General features: G+C 43.4%; 1 protein-coding gene and 1 pseudogene across 2 annotated transcripts in view; one reads left to right on the top strand and one right to left on the bottom strand.

Moving 5' to 3' along the window:
- Window positions 1-20017, top strand: part of EHD4 (EH domain containing 4) — a 93154-nt gene that overhangs the window by 64711 nt on the left and 8426 nt on the right. Inside the window, exon 4 of the mRNA XM_079128782.1 lies at window positions 8864-9276. Coding sequence (XP_078984908.1) covers window positions 8864-9276 — 413 coding nt within the window. The remainder of the gene's footprint in view (window positions 1-8863; window positions 9277-20017) is intronic.
- LOC306654841 (polyadenylate-binding protein-interacting protein 1-like) lies at window positions 9286-18740 on the bottom strand (annotated as a pseudogene). The gene has a single exon. The product of its transcript is annotated as a polyadenylate-binding protein-interacting protein 1-like (transcript).

Genomic DNA, 20017 nt, shown 5'->3' with positions numbered 1-20017 from the left:
TTCTTTTTGAGGTTGAATAATATTCCATAGTATGAACACATCACATTTTCTTTATCCATTTATGGACACTTGTGTTGTTTCTGTATCTTGGCTTGTAAATAATACTTCAGTGAACATAGGAGTGCAAGTATCTCTTTGAGATCCTGATTTCAGTTCTTTTCATAAATGACCAGAAGTGAGATTGCCACATGATATGACAGTTCCATTTTTATTTTTGGAGGAATAAACCAAAAACTTTTTAACACCTACCATGTTCAGTAGTAGTGAACAGAACGAGGGTCAGAGTCTCTATACCCTCGTAGAATTTCTGTCTTCTTATCACTAAACAAATATACCAATCAAAAGTGTACATGTTATGAAAAGAAAATTGATTTTTGCTATATGACTGTATCAGAGGGAACCTGATTTAGATGATATAAATTATCTGCATCCAGCTTTGGGATTGCAGATACAGTTAAGACCTGACCTGCTCTCTCACTGCCTATGGTCCAGTCCAGTGGTGGGCTGTGCCAGGCAGGAACACAAGGGCTACAACAGAACACAGACCCCAGCTATCAGGAGGAAACAGGAGGGAGGTCCCATCCCACTGGGTGGAAGGAGGTGCCCCAGAGGAATGACGGTCATCAGCAGAGAAGAACGAAGGACATTCCAGGCTGAAGGAAAAGTCTAGGCAGAGGTGTGGAGACACCAATATGCAGCGTGCTTCTGGGGCACAGCAGAGAGCCCTGCATGGTTTGTGGGGTTCTGTAAGAGGCTTTGAGAAAAGGCTGGGCAGTGAGGCGGAGGACAGTCATGGAGAATTTGTTTTGTAAACATTTGTTCTTGAAGTAGTCAAAGCAGTCATAGATTTGGAGATTATCTCTGAGTTCTAAGAAGGGGTGGGAACCTCCTGAGTGCTGAATTGAAAACGAAGGACCCTGGGTCAGGAAAGGCAGCTGGGGGCGTGCCACCAGCACACTCAGTGTCTGCTTGCATGGACACTCACTGGATTAGGTGCTGGAGGGACACAGGGTAGACATGAGGCTTGGGAGACCTAAGGATCATACAAACAAATCAGCAGAGTGCTGGGGTACCGGCACAGGTGCCTGGCATGGAACTGGAGCTGCTAACACCTGGGGGAACAGGACCAGGTGTCACAAATAGGAACAATGTAGGCAAGGACTAAGGCTGTGTTCTGACAGTGGCCCACCCTACCCCAAGGGCACAGGAACAACCCAGGGGGGTAGATCTGACCTTGGCTCTGGCCTGACTGTCCTCCATTGTCTTACATCCTTTTATTGACACACATCTCATTTAAAATTCATGTAATTAGAAACTTGGCTCTGGGGAGAAATATAGGCATTCTTTTTCTAGTTCTATTAAAAATATGAACTGCCAAGTTTACTTCTTCAGGGACTCTTGCCCTGTATTTACCTGAGCCAGTGAGCAACTCCTCTAACCCCAGATGCCTTTTCCTGGTGGGTCTTTCTTTGGCCAGGATGGGGACCCCGGTCTCCACGGGCACTGTGACGGGAAGTCCCTAATTGGGTGGACAGGGCCCCTTCCTTCCTGCCCCTCCCTTTGTTCCTGGAACGTGAAGCCAGGAATGCCAAGCTGGAATCTTCCGCTGGGCAAATTCTCTTTCTCAGACCCCAAAGCTGTACCTTTGCAAAGATAGAAACTGTGATTCTAAACAATTAGATTACATCTCTTTTTTGTTTCATACTAATAAAAGTTCCACTGGAAGGTCTTAAAGAGTTGAAATTTCTGTAATTAAATGAATAAATGTAAAACTCTATCAAGCTTTGAGGGGACAGTTCCTGCATCCTCCACACATGCTCATGTGCACGTGCATCCCAGCTACTACGTGCCCAGGCCACATTGTGCTCTGCCTCACTGAAACTGATTCTCTACACTCAGGGCATCCTTGCTCCTATTCTGTACCACAAGAGGTACTCTCCTCACCTTGGCTAGAGGGCAGGATGCTTATGAAGGGACATGGCCTTCAGAGCTCCAGTGGACAAGTCAAGTCATACATTTGCTTCCTAGAGTTGTCCTTAAAGACTGATTTTGAATAATACACCAGGCTCTTGCTCCAACCTCATTCACCTCCAGCCACACCAGGTTTGTTCCATAGTCTCCCTGACCAACATGTTCTAGCTTCCTGGTCCATCAGCTGTTTGAAGAACTTTGTGTTTTTAGACAAGTTTAGCAGCCTTGGGTCCTTTTTTTTCTTCTTTTATTTTACTTTTTAAGTCAATTTTATTGACATTTAGCATATAATAAAATACACTGATTTTGACTGTTCAATTTGGTGAGTTTTGACAAATTTGTGCATTGTGTTATCTAATCAAGGTGTAGAAACTCCTTTACCCCAAGAAGTTCCCTCCTTATTAAAGTCACTTAGCAGTCAACCCAGCCCCTCCCCAACCTCAGGCAACACTGACCTGCTTTCTGTCACCTTAGTTAGCTTTGCCTGCTCTAGAATTTAATGGAAATGGAATTATTTATTATGCACTCTTTGGTCACTGGCTTCAACATTCTACATCCTGATTCTGAGGTTCATTCATGTTATCAAGTGTCCCTAGCTCTTCCCATTTACTACTGAGTGTTCTTCAATAAAGGTGTGCACAGCACATCCACTCATTTCCTGGTGGGAGCTATTATGGATAAAGCTAGCAGTCTTAGTTTTATAAATGTCCCTCAGTGACGGTTACAAGCACATCCTATGCATTAAATAATTATTCTTTTTTTTTTTACTTTTGTATTTGAAGTGTCTTGTTAAATTCCAAAAAAATGTTCACTGTACTTCTAATTTCCAGAGACACATGTTCCAAAAACTTGTTTAAAACTGGTTCCAGGAATTTTGAACACATTTTTCCATAGAAAACATTCAGTCCTTCAGGAAGCTGCTACTGTTGGGCATTGTTCCAGCCCTGCCCTGGATGAGGTCACAACCAGCAGAGAAGACACACACGTGAACTGACATGGCATAAGTTGCCGTAAGGCCTCTGTGGGAACAGGGTGGCTTCTCAGAGGACAGAGCTTAGTCTTAGGCTGAGACAGGCTGTCAGTAGTGGGGTAACAGCTGGCTATGTCTATGGACTAGGCTGTCTGTAAGAACTGAGCAGTGTGTATCCAGGCCAAGGATATCAACTCAAAATTTTACAAACACTGTGTTGGGCTGGGGATGTGGCTCAGTGGTAGAACACTTACCTAGTATGAGGAAGGCCCTAATTTTGATCCTCAATACCCCAAAAACAAACAGACCAAGCAAAACTGCCGCTGAACAGCTATTCAGTCTGAGGGCTACTGACTTTCGACTTTGATTCAAGGTCATTTTTTATAGGCCAGCTTAGTTCAGTGTGGCTGACTTCTAGTGTTCTTAAGAACCTGCCTGCTCTCTATAACAGAACCTTGGGAAAGATCCCTTATTTTCATTCTCCCGGGTACAGAAGTGTGCCCCCAAGTTACCCCAGCCAGCATGGTACGCACTGGACTCCCCTAAGCCAGGTATCATCTGGGATTAGAATCATAGATTTATTTTAGGAGCAACCCAGGATCTTCAAGACCAACTGACACAGAATTCCATCCATCTCACAAGCAAAAAAAGGAAATGCCCCTAGGCCCTTATGGAGTACACTGCTATAATTTTAAAATACGAGAGGATTTTTGTTCATTTGATAACTTCTATTATCTGTTTCCTGAGCAGATTATCTTTCTTGGCTAAAGCATCATTGCATGGATGCCTTTACCACCAGTTCATTGTTTTTCCCTGGCTGCAGAGGATACTTCTCTCCAGCCACAAGTCCTTCCACAGACATTTACCACATCTTCACTGTGCCTCAGACACTGGATAAAAAGTTGACTTTTTTTTTTTTTTAAAGGCCAGTAGATGACATTTCAGATATCTTTCGAGGTTCTCAGACATTTCTAAATGCCTCACATTTATTAACACTGTAGCCCCTTGAGGCTTGTAGATACTATTATTAGTACTTTTTCACTGATGAGAAAATGAGGCACAGAAAGGTTAAGTAACTTGCCCCCGGTCACAGAAGGAGTTAGTAATGGATCCCAGATTAGATCCTAGGTGCATTAGATCCAAAGCCAACACTGCCACTACCCACCACTATGTTGAATGATCATGAGGAAGACAGTCCCTGTGGCTGAAGAATTTATTATCTAATGAGAGAGATCAGAAAGTCCATCTGATTTTAATACACTATGAAGTGGTGCAATAGAAGCATAAGCAAAGGGCTCTGAGAACTCAAAAGAGGGAACCACTGGGTCCACTTCTGGGGTGTGTGTCAGGGAGTAATAGCAATAGCTTATTTACTGAATGTTTATAAGTCTTAACACTGTATTGAGTCTGTTGAAAGCATAGTCTCATGTAGTCGCTCAACAACTAACTCTACAGATAAGAATATGAGGCTTAAATTCAAGGAGTGTGTGATTTGAGATTAACCCAAGTGTTTTGAAGAATGAATAGGATCAGGACTAGATTTCTAGGTTCTGATCTCCAGGGGAAGTTTTGCCAGGTCAAGACTCAGCACCAGCAAAGGCAGGGAAGTTTTTGTGATTTTTAAAATCCATCTTCAGTAAGCATTTTTAAATTGTTTCCTCCATTCAGAGATGCACTTATTTAACCATCTGCTGGTAACTTTATAAAAGTTTAAAGAAAAACTACTTTAAACATGTTTATTTTGTTAGCCAACAAGAACAGCACCATCTCTCTGCATCCCAAGCCTTGGTTCAGTCTAGGCAGTTGTCCTCCATCTTTATCACACATTGCCATCTTGGGGAGCTGAACCATACAGGGTCACTAAGCCCACCCCTAGGGATTCTGGTTCTGTGGTTCTGGGGAGGGGCCTGGAAGTCTAAATTTTAGCAAACCCCTTATTTGACTCTAATGCAAGACCAAACTTAGAGAATCATCATCTCAGGGACCTCTAGTCAGACTAACATATTACTAAAGTTAGGTCAGGATTGCTTTGGTAGATAGGCATTTGGTGCCAGAGTCCTTCATGCTATGAGAATTGAGCAGACCTGAGGAATGATAGTGGCCAAATAATATTGTTACATGTGTGCTTATATGAATATGTAACCACGTATCCCACCATTATGTACAACTAATAATGCACCAATTAAAAAATATGAAAAGGGGCTGGGAATATAGCTCAGTTGGTAAAGTGCTTACCTTGTAAGCACAAGGCCCTGGGTTTGATGCCCAGCACCGCCCCCCCCACCAAAAAAAAAAGATAGAAAGAAAAAAAAAGGAATTGGTCAGAACTATTTTCAGCCTTAAAAAGGAAGGAAATTCTGACACATGCCACAACATGGATGACCCTTGAGGACATCATGCTAAGTGAAATAAGCCCATCACAAAGGGACAAATGCTCTATGATTCCACTTACGTGAGGCTCCCAGAGTAGTCAGATTCATGGACTCAGAAAGGAGAATGGTGTCACCTGGGCTGGGGAGAGGGGTGAATGGGATGTTACTATTGAATGGGTTGAGGGTTCCAGTGGAGGAAGATGAAGGAGAGCCGCCATGAAGGGTAGTGAAGATTGCACAGCAGTGGGAGTGTGTTTGATGCTCCTGAACTAGATCCTCAAGAATTATTAAAATGGTAAAGTAACAAAAGTAATTGTAATTGTGTATGTCTGGGGGGGGGGGAAATGAGCAGACCAACACCTCCTGACTTTGAGAATCCTCTGCTCTCTTTTGAGACATCTGGCGACCTCTCCTTTGATTGTGTTACCTGATATGTGACAAGCAGTCCTTTTATGCCTGCTCAATGGCAGAACAAAGCACAGCTCTGCCTACCTGTACTTCTTAGTTCTCATTGTTGCTTTAAAACAAGAAAATGGAGACATGTGACCATTGCTCCTGAGACAAGTAATGGTTTCACTTATGATAAACTTGTACCTGACAGTTCTGTTCCAAATAACTTCTGATTTCATTGTGGCACTGGAATGGAATTTTTTTTTTTTTTCTTTTTCCTTTGGTGTACTGTTTTCAAACCCAGAGCCTCAGAAATGCTAGATAAGTGTTGCACTAGTGATCTACATCCCCAGCCTGGAATCCTTTCTGAAAGACATTTAGATTAACTGTTCAGAACTCAAATTTAAGTTAAAGTTTTAATATGTATTGTATCACAGCCAAGCACTCAACCAAGACAGCCTGGGAGGAAGGAATATGGGGCTGCACAGCTGCATGGCCCCAGCGCTGGAGGTGACAGCTGCAATTTGTCTTCTCTGCCTCGGGTGGCAAGTTTGTTTTGGCACTGATAGTAAGAGACATTCAGAAATATTAAAATGTGGGAGAAATGGCTTACCAGTTGTGGTTCTTGGTAGCAAATCAAAAAAGCTGATTCTCGCTAATTTAAACAGAAGAGGAACATTTGAAAGATCAGGTCATTCACAGAATTAATGGGAAGGTAGAAGAATTAGGCTCAGAAAAAAGCTTAGGAAACCACTACCTTTGGACCCTCAGTTCAGCCATCCCTACTACCACCCCCACCATCAGGAAATACTGATTCTCCCTGTGTGTTTGCATCATTCCCTCAAACCACCCTCCCACACACACTTCTTGGGGAAAGAGATGAATGTCTAATTCTCAGTCACTTGCCTGTGTCTCATCCTGCTGAGGAATGGGGCAAAGGACTGTCTGCCACACCGTCAGCTTCTGTGGCCCACGAGGGATACTTCCCCGAAACAGGAAGGTGTTCAGAAAAAAATAACTCGGAACCACTCAGTGTGCACCGTAATTACAACAGTTTCTTATATCTGTTTCTGAACCTTCAAATATCTGATTCTGGTCACAGAGAGACCAAGTGAGAGAATGGTCTGGTCAGACAGATATGTTAATCATCTCTATTGGAAAAGCAAACCCCCATGCAGGTCCTTCAGTGCATAGGTTCCAGGCATCTTCCTGGTACCCAGGGAACAGCAAGATCCTGCTAAGGATCTGCCACTGTGATCTGGGGCTCTCTAGTGTATAAGTAAATCTCATGTGACAGTAGCACTCACTATTACCTTGGGAGGCAGTCTAGCCTTGCAGGAACAGACCTCGACTCCTAATCTTTACATACCACTGGGTGACCTGTTCCATAAGTCTTTGATTGTCCCCTGACCTGAACTGGTGGCTGAAGGAGATGAGAATAAACTCTGACCATATTCTGGGCACTACCTTTGTCTTCCTCGTCCCCAAGGCATCAGAGTGTAGTACACAGGAAGACAGAATAGAGAAGTGAAAAGCGAGAACTGAAAGTCTCCAATGTGCCTGGCGGCTTAAGCACCATGCCAGGGCAGGGGGTTCCTCTAGGAGGAAGGGAAGAAAGGTCACAGGGCGCTGTAGCATTTCTGACTTTTTGTTATTATTAAAAAAGTATCTGACTCTAGTTTGCTTGTGTAATTGCTCCTCTTGCACCTGTTCTTCAAATGCATGGAAACTTCAGTTCATGAACCCCTTTATTTCCCTAATTAGACCATTCTTCTCTAGATACTTCCTCAACTAGATGCCTTAGAGCCCACACGCCCTCCCTGCCCAGTGCCAACCAGTATCCTAAGTTAATATTCAGTGTTTTTGGATTTGTGCCATAGTACATACTCATTGGTTGCTGAGTATGGCTTAGTATTTCAACATTTTACATGAATTTTATGCTGTGTTCATTCCTTTGAAAATGATTTTTTTAACTCAACATTGTTTTGTTTGTTTTAGGTGGGTTTGGTTTTTTTGTTGTTGTTTTGGACATTTACCTGTCTTGACAAGTGAAGATCCAGTTCATTCGTGCCATCATATGATATATTGTTATCTGAATAAACCAGATTCAAAGTATCTAAAGTAAACAGGGCAGGATGTCAAAATTGCATTGTAGGTCCACCAGCTTTAATTATTTTATTCTTCAGACTTTGATATATGTTCAAAAGTTTTCAAAATGGAAAGGAAAGAGGAGGGACCTGTGAAGAAGAATCAGGAAAGGTGACCTCTCAGCCTGAGCTGGGCTAAATTGAGATGCTGGTCCTACAGCTAATCAGCCTGAGATTAAAATAAATCCTGGAGGACAAGCCTCCTTGTTTGCTCCGTGTGGGAACCTGCCTCCCCAGGGAAATGCCTGACAGTCTTGACCTAAGGCTGCTGAAGAGTGTTTATTTAGCTGCTTGATTTGGAGCATATTGGTAGGTGGCCAAAGCGGGCTCAATGGGATTTGTTGTGGGTCTGACCATTTTAAAAAAGAAATTGGCAAGAGACCATTTCACAGGATGGCTGTGAGCCATAACTTTTTTAAATATTTGTAACACACTTAAGCTATAAATAATACACCTGATAAATATCAGTAACAACTTTGCCCAGGCCAACCTTTGACCTCCTTGACCCTGTACAAACTTGGGTTAAGAGAAGGTGATTCCTCCTCTCCCGTGCTTGCTGGATGCCTCATGGCACTCCAAGCAGCCTCCAGGGTCTCTTCCTTTTCCATCTCTGGTGCTTTCAGAAAAGTGAAATATGCAAAATTAAGAGCTTTTGACCCATGGCCTCTGGTTTTATAGGTCTGTTGATCAGTTTTGCCATTGATCAAAAGGAGTGTCCTAGGTGAAATTAGAGAATCATGAGGACCAAATGACAATCTTGGCATGCAATGCTTGATTAAAGTGACCAAGAGCCCAGGAAGGGCTCCTCAGATCACCAACCTTAACCAAATGCAGCCAGCCCAGAAGGGTCTCATTTGAAATGACTTTCAAGTCATGAAGCCTCTGTTGCTTCCATCTTGAAGAGGGGGTTTTCTCCCTGGCAGCTACTGGAACCCAAGGGGATTCCTGAACTGTACCATAACCATGTCCCCCTGAGCTATCAGAAGTACTGACTTGTCCTTCTCTCCACCCAGGGTACGACTTCTGCCAGGTCCTACAGTGGTTTGCTGAGAGGGTCGATAGGATCATTCTCCTCTTTGATGCTCACAAACTGGACATCTCTGATGAGTTCTCAGAGGCCATCAAGGCCTTCCGGGGCCAGGATGACAAGATCCGTGTGGTGCTTAACAAGGCTGACCAAGTGGACACACAGCAGCTGATGCGGGTCTATGGGGCCCTTATGTGGTCCCTAGGCAAGGTCATCAACACACCCGAGGTGCTGCGTGTCTATATTGGCTCCTTCTGGGCACAGCCTCTGCAGAACACAGACAACCGTCGGCTCTTTGAGGCTGAGGCACAGGACCTCTTCAGAGACATCCAGAGCCTTCCCCAGAAGGCAGCAGTGCGCAAACTCAACGACCTCATCAAGCGAGCACGGCTGGCCAAGGTAAGCCAGGAGGTAGATGCCCAGGTCTGTATCTTGGGCTGGGAATGTGCTGCTCTTGCTTCTACAAAGGAAAGCGGAGGGAGGGAAGGCTCCATTCCAGAAACCGTAAGGGATAGACTGAGGGATAAGCTAAGGAAATAGTCTCAAGATCAGGGAGCCCTGTTTAGATTCCAGTTCCTGGATCTGTGATCTTGGGCAAATTACTTAGACTTTCTGAACCTGTTTTCTAAGCTGCAAACTAGAGCCAAGAGCACATCACAGGATGCTAATGAAGATTCAGTGTGACAGTTCATTGGCGTGACAAAGCAGTTAACATCGCAACTGGCACACAGGTAGACCAATGAATGCACTGATTACGTGGAAGCCATTATGTTCTTAGGATGATGGGAACACCACCAGATGAACCTAAGGGAGGTGTCATTGATAGATACAATAGAGTGCTTAGAGGCCACCACTAAGTTTCCTTACTCCTAAGGCTAGAACCCAGTGTCACTGCCTGGACCTAGAGAAGCCCAAGGAAGAAGTTGGCTCAGCCTAACCTGGAGAGTGTTGCTGGTTTGAGAGTATACCTGTCCCCATTCTGGAGTGTGTCCAGTGGGGTGAGTGCAAAGTGCTGACCCCTCTCAAGCAACAGAGTCAATCTGTCCCATCTCAAGAGAGAAAACATGTCACTCCTCCAAGAGAAAGTATAGGGGAAAAAATTAATCTTTTGAAAATATGTATACATTTCATGAAATCATTCCCTTTAATACTAGAAGAACCTCTAGCGTCTATCCCCAGCAGAGTATAAACCTGGCCAATCCTCAGAAGCTCCCAGGATCTTTAACCAAGGGAAATTCCCAAGTCCTAACCCAGAGCTTCTGGCACAGGGGTTGTATGTGCACATATATGTCGTGTCCCTGTGTGAACATATGTGTGCAATGTGTGTGTGTGTGTGTGTGTGTGTGAGAGAGAGAGAGAGAGAGAGAATGAAGAGAGAAAGAGAAGAGAGAGAATGAACTTCTCAGGGAATTCTGATGATCAGAAAAGTTTGTGATCCAGAGATTTATGCTGATTCCCTAATTTTACAAGGAGAAGGTAGGATAAGTTATTTCTCCAGGATCACTAATCCGTTAGTGACAAAGCCAGGATTGAAAATCAGCCTCCTGGCTGTCAGTACAGCCTTCTGCTTTGGGCCCCATCACTGCAGCTCACAGCAGTCCACAGGCTCCACTGGTGATTGGTCAAGAGGCCAAGCACCCTTCTCTTGGTCTTCCAGCAGCAAAACACCCATGTCCGCTCCCACATTCCTCCTGCTTCGCCATCTGGTCTGGCTTGGCCTCAGGTGCAGCAGGTCAGTCTTCTGGAGTCCACCACCACTTTGCCTCATTCAGTCAACACCAACTCAGCCCCCCGGGCTAGGACAAAGGAACCTCGTCTGGCAGAGGACCCACTTGTTACAGAATGAAGAACAGTGTGCTGATGGGAGCATGGACGCTTACCATGGGCACTCTGAGGAGGATGACTAAGCACCCATCTAGCAGGGGAAGGGTGGGCTTCACTGAGGGGCCCCAAGCCTCTGACTTCTCATTGCTCCACGGTAGACATCGTTATGCCAATGTGCACACACAGTAGCATCTGTCCTATGTCAAAAGAGATGTGTCCTTGGCTGTCACTGCTCCATAACAGGACCTCAGTCTCCAACTTTTCTCTCTACTCACCTCATGTCCCAGTGCGTGAGCATGCATTCCTCCTGTGTTGCTCAGCTACATGAGCTACAGGGCACATGGTGTTCCTGTGAGTCACCATTCCTTTTTTCAAAATCAATTAACTGTACAAAATAAACTCTTTTATTCATATACACATTTTAAGTTATAGGGAATAAGTGTATTTTGGCAGACAGTGTTAAACAAAATTAAAGTTGCATACATTAGTAACATGACTCAACATCCTTAATGTGGTATAAATGTGACACATTTTCTTGCTTTCCTGAGTTCTGCTAAATCACCATACCTAAATTGTTTTATAAAACTGATATGCTGAAATTTAACTTTACTGTTTTCGCTCATGCTCTGATTCCAAACAACTTCTCATAAACTTCTTCAGTCTCATCATCAATATCATCCAAATATGGATCACCACCCCCTAATAAATCTGTTCCATTTTCTTCATAATCTGGAAACAAGTTCTCTCTTTCAAGTAATTTTTGGTATTTCTCTTGGTAATCTGGATCAGCTACAGTGAAAGGGACATCATCAGATGTGTAAAATTTGGTTCATTCATAAAGTAGTTAGGATCATTTTCAGATATTGCTTCTCTGTACGTTGAAGTTGCATGGACTCTACCCCAGTTATTTGACTGGAGTGCTACAAGTTTCAAGACCATTTATTTTACCTCTCCGTTGCAGTTTGCATCTAGGACAATATTTTCAATTCTCCGAATTATTTCTTCCATATCAGTCTTTTCCTTTTTCCTTCAAGGCATCTTCCAAAACTGACCCTGTCAACTTCAGTAATTTTACTGCACAAATTAAATTGTCATCCATAGGATTACAGAAGAGGGGGAATTCAATAGTTCCTGCAGACCAACCTAGAGGATTTTCGTTCTTGTAACCTGTCCATTTGTTCCCTTAATCTCTAAGTTAAGTTCTCCCAGAAAGAATACAAATGCATGAAATCATTTTCAAGTCATTTCATCTCCTTCTGCAGCTTGATCTTTAACTTCGTATTCCACCCAACGTCTTTAATGTAGCAAATGGCAGAAGTTGCCACTCTGTGGGCTTATTGTCAGATGATGGGACCCATAATACATAGGTGAGTTCCCATATAAGAGAAATTTGGGATAGATATAGTCTGTTGGTAGATGAGTTGCACAAGTTCTTGCAAAGCATCATGTGTTATAACCCAGCCATTCAGGGTCTCCCCAAATTGTTCAATTTCAGTTTCAAAACTGCCAGGTGGCTCTGTGAGATGATTCAAAAAAAATCCTGAACATATTCTGATAAGAGTGGGATAATCCTCACAACCATCCTCATAGGATTCTGTGTAATTAGAAGAATAACCTGATTGGTAAAATTCAGGGGCATTTGCCGTTTAGACATTAACACAAGAGCCACAGCCACCAGGGGTTTAGCCATTGCTGACTCTGAGTTCTGCTGGAGATTTTATCCTATGAACTAGGTGGAGCTTCCCAGGGCCTCCTTTGTTTCAGGGAGGCTGACCACTTGATGGTTCTCAGAAGAGAAGTGCCTGAGTCATCTTTCTTTACCTTTCTTCGGGTACAAGCCGCTTCCTCTTCAGAAGTACAAGCCACTTTGTTCCACTCCCGCAGTGCAGTTGTGCTAACTCATTTGTAAATCTACTTATCAGCAGCTCTCTGAAACAATTTCACCCTTGCCCTTGTCCTGGGCCTATAGCTTGGTGGCAGAAAGTCTGGTTTTGCCCATTCAGTGACCCCTTGGCATATGGTATTTCTCTTCTCCAGTCAGTGCAGCTGGAATTAACCTTTAGGGTATGTAAGAGCACACATTATTTTATAACTAAAGCTCGCAACTCATGTCATAGCCTTTGAAAATTTCAAGATTTTTTGAAACTATTTTTAAATGTCCACAGACATTTTAAATTTGCCAGTCATTGCTGAAGGCCTCATTGTTGAAGGTGACTCAAGATGTAGCTGTTTTCAACAATATAAATAACTAAGGAGCAAACAACTAGCCGCAAGTGCCAAACACCATAACCCATAGAGCTTCCCTACCATCCTTGAGCATTGATCCTTTGAGCAGGCCAGCATGGCCTAGGTTTAGAGAGGCACAGAAGGCCACTCTGTATTCAGACACTGTGAATAATGAAAACCCTTGTGCAGATGGTGGGGGTGGGTAGACAGTCAAACTTGCTGACCTTACTTATAGGAAAAAAGCTTGCTTTTTTTTTTTTTTTTTTCCTTCCTAAGAATAGTATCTGGCTTGTTCCTTTTCACAAAGGAAAATGTGTGGAGCACGAATACTTCCAGCCTGAGCTTCTCAGTGCCAGTTGCTCATGGGGCAGTACCATGCTGAGCAGCGGGGACAGGAAGCAGCCTTGGCTGAACAAGAAGCAGAACTGAGCACAATGACCTAAGTCACTAACTTCTGAGAGTGAAGTGAGAACTTCATGCCGTCTGCAGTTTGAGGGTTGTTTTTGTTTGTTTGATTTTGCATTGCTGGGAATGGAACCCAGGGCCTCACACGTTAGACAGGTGCTGCCCCACTGAACTGCATCCCAAGGCCTCCATCAGCAATCTTTGTTCAATCCTGTCAGTTACTACACAGAGTCCAGAATTCTTATCCTTATTTGTTGAAGGACAAGATGAAGGCCTGATACTCAGAAAGGTGAAACAACTTCCCTGAGCTTCACAACCTATGAACTGCAAAACATAGATTCCAAGCCTAGGCAGTCAGACTGCTTGGTCCAGAAAGCACTCCTTGAAATCCAGAGTAAACAACATCTTGCTATATCCTTGTTCTCTGTGTTAATTATTCATTCTATGTTTTGGGGTTTCCACTGGTTCTGGGGCTTCAACCCAGGAGCACTCTACTACTGAGCTACATACCTTTTTATTTTTTATTTTTTAAAGATGAGATAGGGGTCTCACTAAATTGCCCAAACTGGCCTTGAAATCCTCCTGCCTCATCAGCCTCCTGAGTACCTTGGGATCACAGGTGTGTGCCACTGTGCTCAACTTCAACTGACATTTTGGAAAACATGCAAAGGATAAGTTTTCAGATATCCCCTAAAAGGTGACAAGTTTGAGCTGGCTGATAGAATGTCTATTTATAGAACCCTGTAAGCAGAAGCCATTGGCCAGAGAAAGCAATTGTATCCTTTTAAAATCAAGCTTCAAAGTATCATAAAGATGACATTTTAATAGGATGAAAACCAGATACTCTTACCAGATATCTCTGAAATGTAAAGATTGTTCTGTCTTTTGTGTTTGTATTTTTCACAACTCTGTTCTGAGGAAGGAAAAACCTTCATGGTGGGTTTTGGTGTGTCTCAGAGATCACATCTTGCAGTGTCAGTAGGCAGCCTGCTTGAAAGATGGCTTGCTCTCTCAGTGCCAAAGTGCAGTGCATGGTTTGTCAGGGGAAGCTATTTTGGGAATGCCCAAGCAAGGGTTTAGAAAATATAATTCAGCTTTATTCCACTCTAATTAAACAAAGAAATTAGGTTCATGAAAATCACAAACTATTGTCTTTATGGAAGAAATGAACGAATAAAAAGCAAGGCAAGTTCATTGTCAGACCCTATACTTTATAAACACATTGCCCAAGTAGGAAAGGTTCCCACCCATTTGAAGATCTTTGCTCAGGAAAAAATGGGGCAGCATTTGAGGAAGAAACCAGTAAGAATAAGAAAGAAAGCTCATTGATTTTCAGGGTTCACTATAGTTCTGTGGAACTGAGTTTCGTCTTCAAAAATGTATTTTCCTCTTAAGTCACGTGTAATGTGCAGAGCCTGACTTTCCTGTTTGTGCTGTCAGATTCCTTCTGTGAAGAAGTTAGGCATTTTGTAGTTGGTGAGATGGATCCAGGCTAATGTGTGTGAGAATGGATTTTACAGTGGGTGATGACGAGCACTTGAACTCTCCACCTTGGGGCCTTAAAAATAGCTCAGCTGGCAACCCAAGCTATTGTCGATATCAGTGCTCAGGCCCATTTATGGAAGCCTGTCTCTTTGAAGGTTGACCTCGAATGCCTCTGTGGGCCCCCTCAAGTCCTCTTTAAGGCTGTTCAGAATCACATGTGCTATCTGCCGGCTTTGATCTGAACGGCATGACAAACCCTTGCTTCTGGAAGAACACATCAACCACTCTCCTCTGCCTCTCACAGTCTGGCACCCTTTTTGTTGTTGTTTTGGGGATTGAACCCAGGGGTGCTTAACCACTGAGCCACATCTCCAGCCCTTTTTATTTTTTATTTTGAGATAGGGTTTCACTAAATTCCTTAGGGCCTTGCTAAGTTGCTGAGGCTGGCCTCGTAACGGGATCCCCCTGCCTCAGCCACCTGAGTCTCTGGAATTACAGGTGTGCACCACTGCTCCTGGCCCAATCTTATACTCTTCACATTCTTATTATCCCATGGGTTCACCTTTGAGTCTCTGGCTTATTAGCTGATTTTTTTTTTTCAGTGTTGGTTTCTGAACTCCCAAGGCCTCATGCATGGTTTGGCAAGCCTTGTACCATTAAGCCACATCCCCAGCCTTATTAACTGAATTTTTTTTGTTGTTATTTCTTCTCCCCCCCCACACACATTTTTTATTGGCGCATCATAATTGTACATACTGATGGAATTTGTTCTTACATATTCATACATGCACACAATGCACAATATACAATATAATTTGACCAGTTTCACTCCCCAGCACTTAACTAAATTTTTTATGTCATAAACCCACTTTTAAAATGAACCAAACTGCCAGCTTCTAATGCTCTGCACAAGTTTCCAACTAGACTTACAAAAAAACACAGTCTCTACCAAGTTGTGTTAAATGTGCAGATGATGTGGCACAGTTAATCCTGCTTTCCCAACCTGCCTTCCCTGAAATCACTGCCCATGATCCACATCCCGTGGAGGTGTCCATTCCACCAAAGCACTGGTAGCTTCCTGTACTTGCTGCCTGCCTGGTGTTGCCCTCCAAGCCCAGGTGGATCCAGCCAGCACCTCTTCTGAGCAGGTGCTTTTCAGTCTTGGAAACACACACACACACACACACAATCACTGGACACATTTAATGAGATTCGTACCAAAGTATATGTGAACTATATATGAACTCACATACATTTAAAGGGGAAGACATCAGTTTCCACTAGCTGAGTTACTAGCCTAGAGAAAATTTATTATTTTGATCCATTTGATTTACTTTTGGTTATAACCATTAGAAGACTTGGAGCTTTAAAAAAAATTGGAGCTTAATTTTATATGAGAAAAAGGATGAATTGAACAAGATAAGACTGTTTATAAACCCCTAGAGGTCAGTGTCATTCACTTGTGAATTAAACAGTTAGAACCCAAATTCATTATATTGCTATTCAAATAGAGTGGGTTTATTAATTATTCAGTAAGAACTAAATAGCCAGGAGTCTTCTCTGGCACTACCACCCCTCCAGCCATTGGCCTTTGGCCAATATTAATAACAAGTAACAGTTATACTCCTCTTTCTAGTATTCAAATACATAAGCTCTTATTTTCATATTAACTCTGCGGGTGAATGTCTTTTTCAACATGTGAATTGATTAGCAAACCGAGGTGGGGATTAGATGCTCCCCTCAAGATGTCCAGCAGGTGGCAGCAGTGGCAGTGCCTGAGCCTGGTCTTCCAACACTGCTTCTCTTGCTCTCCCTCTCCCTCTCTGCTTTCTGAGCACTCTTTTCTGTTTTCCTTCTTCTCTATTAGTTTTCTCTCGTTATAAAGAACAGCAGGTTTCTGGCTATTCCCACTTAGTCAAAATATGGAATTCAAAATGAACTATGTCCTATAGAATGACAGTTAGAAAACTGCTGTGGGGTTTGATTTCTGATGGTCCCTGATTCACTGGGAAGCTTTAGAGAAGCCATTTACTCTACCTTTGTACATACCCCAAAAAACAGATATGTCTAGACGTTAAAAACAGACATTAGGAACACCACACAGGAATGTGAGTAAGACTGCAATCTTGTGCTAGGTCTGGCCCTTGGTCCAGTATTTTCTGAAGAGATAGACATAGAAGGGCAGGAGTGAGCATTTGAAGTTGACTGGATTCGAGCCATTGAACTTGTTCCTTGTGTTTACCAAGCATCTTCAGAAAAGGACAGACAGGCTGGGTACAATGGCATATACCTATAATTCCAGTGACTTGAGAGTCTGAAGCAGGAGGGTCACAAGTTCAAGGCCAACCTCTGCAACTTAATGAGACCCTGTCTCAAAATAAAAAAATAAAAAGGGCTTGGGATATGGCTCAGTGGCAGAGCATCCCAGGGTGCAATCCCCACGACTGTGAAAGAAAGGGGAAGGGAGGGGAGGAGAGAGGAGAAAAAATGGAAGGGGAAAGAAAAGGGAAAATGACAGCTTGCCTCCTGTCACAAGATTGCAGTCTTACATTCCTGTGTGGTGTTTCTAATGTCATATCTGTTTCTTGGGATGTGGACAAAGGTAGAGTAAATAGCCTCTCTAAAGCTTCCCAGTGAATCAGGAACTATCAGAAATCAAACTCACATCAATTTTCCAAAATGTCATTCTATAGGATATGGTTCATTTTAAATTCCAGATTCAGCCACTTCAGTAAGATTTTTAACTCACATCCACAGAAAGTAATTAATTCTATAAGGACAGGAATGAGGCAGTTGGGTGCCAGTGTCAAATCTACATCTTCCAACTAACTATGTGGCCCTGAAGAACTCGTGGATTTTCTGGAACTAGGAGTTAAATTGGACATAGAGGGTTTATTCCAGATTCAGTACTCTATGATTCTCAGTTATAATTGACCATATAGCTTAAGGAACTTCTTAAGTTTGGGGCCCATGCATGGAATCTGACCCTGGGTTATTATCTCCGGGTAGCCCAGGGAATGCAGAGGGAGGCAGGTACACAGAGGCAGCATGCCAGGAGACTTCCTAGAAATGTGAATTGGAACTGAGAGCAGTATGAGCACATGACCCAAGAGTCATGACAGGTAGTACCAGGCAGGAGGAAAAGGAAGAAATTAAAACCTGACACAAGATCTGCCCCCAGGTATGTCAGGGCATGGGAGGCCTAATGTCCAAGGGCAATCCATTGTCCAGTAGTATGGGTTATCAGTCAGTAAATGCCACGAGGTTTAAGGCACCAGTAGTCAGTGGGTAGAGAAGTGTGGCAGGTACATTTCACCTAAGTTCACATAACCAGGCCCTGGGAGCCAGACAGTGTTTAGGACCAAGGTGGCCATACCAGGGACCAGGGGCTGGATAGAGAGTGAGAGAGATTGCAGAACAGAATAGGTACCAAGGGATCATGGGGACCCCTTCAGAGCCCTGGTGGCTGCCTCAGGCCTAATCTCTGGGAAGGTGGAGTTTGTCAGAAGCCCTTGTGGATGGGAGGCCAAGCAGCTATGGGGCTCCTGCCTCCATTGGAGCTGGCTCTAGAGCAGGGCAGTCCTAAGCCCAGAAGAGAAATGTATCTACAGGCCCCGTCCAGAGATTTCAGGAGGGTCCAACCAAGGACAAGATGCAAAGACAGCTGGTTCTCCCCAGTGGAGTGTGGCAGCCCCCACAAGTCATTTTGGGCTCCCCCAGCCCCATCCACCCTGAGCCAGTCATTCTCTATCCAGGGTGTGGAGATTGCTGGTCTAGCTGGTCTACCCCTTATTTGGCATATCTTCAGAAATGCAGTTAAAGCCCAGAATTTTACATAAAGGATTCTTAAACTTTGGGTTTCTCTAGTTTCTAAGAACCTTATAAATACTATAAATATAAAATAAGCATTTAATATTAAGTAGTTACTTATTTAATTAATATTTGTAATATTAATGTTTATTTCATATGAATATTAAATACTATAAATATTAAATAGATAAATAATACTACAAATATAAATACTATTGAAGTTTGCTAGTGATAGGAAGGTTTAGAATCACCACTCCAAACCTATACCCTAAGCAACAGCCACAGTGAGTGCTTATTAAATTGATCTTCCTACAGAAGGATAGGTAGGTTAGCTTTGTGTGGTCTTGCACGCCCATGTTTGCATTATGTGCTTTCGGCAGTGTTCAAATCTTAGCAAAATGTTGTTGCCCTTGCCAGCTTTGCACCCATACACAGTGGAGACCCTCAACTGAGCTATGGAATGTGTCCACTTATTTCCTTTATTTAATTTTCATTCTTCCACAAGATTATAGAGTGAAGTCTGTTTTTGTTTTAATAGAATTTTCCAGAGTTTACATAGTCATTTTCTTTTGTAATCTCTGCCCTGTTTTTCATCCTTTCTTATTTTAGTTATTTACTTGACTTGTAAATTGCTCTGTAGAATTCAAGCTCTATAAAGAAAGCTTTTGTTATGAGCATGGCTTGCTGTTCTGAAGTTGGAAGTCAGTGGAGGAGTGGAAATGGAGGGTGTGACAAAGCAAACAGGGTCCTCCCAGCAGGATTCCCTCCCCCTCAGTGGCAGCCCAGAGCAAGTTACCACCGCCCCCCCATCAGAGTTTCTGGAGAGTCTCCCTCATGCTCCTGAGGTTTCTCCCCAGAGGAAGCTTCTGCTATCTGGCCTGGTCCCAGGCAGCTGGTCTTGTGCAGAAATGACTTTAGTGCCACCTGTATAGATCTCAGCATCTAAACTGTCCCTGGGGATATTGTGGGCATTCTCATCTCATTGCTTACTGGACTCAGTATAGGTCAATCACTGCCATTTGTCTCCAGTTTGGTTTCCAGATGCTCCCAGGCTCCACATGAAACTCTCTCACAGGTCTTCTGCGAGAAATTATCAGAACTTGACTCTTGCCCACCCACCCTGTTTGTTCTCTAGGGAGACACTGGAATTGCCACTCAGGCACTGAACTGCAGCTCCAAAATTCCCAAGTCCTTTAGGGAGATGTATTTAGGACAGAATCCCAAGAGACATCCCTCCATGCAATGCCACCTGGCTGCACCCCATCCCCAGCCAAGCCTCACTAGCCCAGCTTGGAAGCAGGTGGCTCACAGCATTATTCTGGCTTGTCCAGTCCTCCAGAACTATCATTATCACAATCATTGGGTTAGCAGAGCCTCCTTCTAAATTCCA

The sequence above is a fragment of the Sciurus vulgaris genome, assembly GCF_902686455.1.
Source record: "Sciurus vulgaris genome assembly, chromosome: 2".
In the NCBI taxonomy this organism is placed as follows: domain Eukaryota; kingdom Metazoa; phylum Chordata; class Mammalia; order Rodentia; family Sciuridae; genus Sciurus; species Sciurus vulgaris.
Note: the sequence above shows the minus strand (reverse complement) of the source record. Positions and strands in the feature narration are given on the sequence as shown.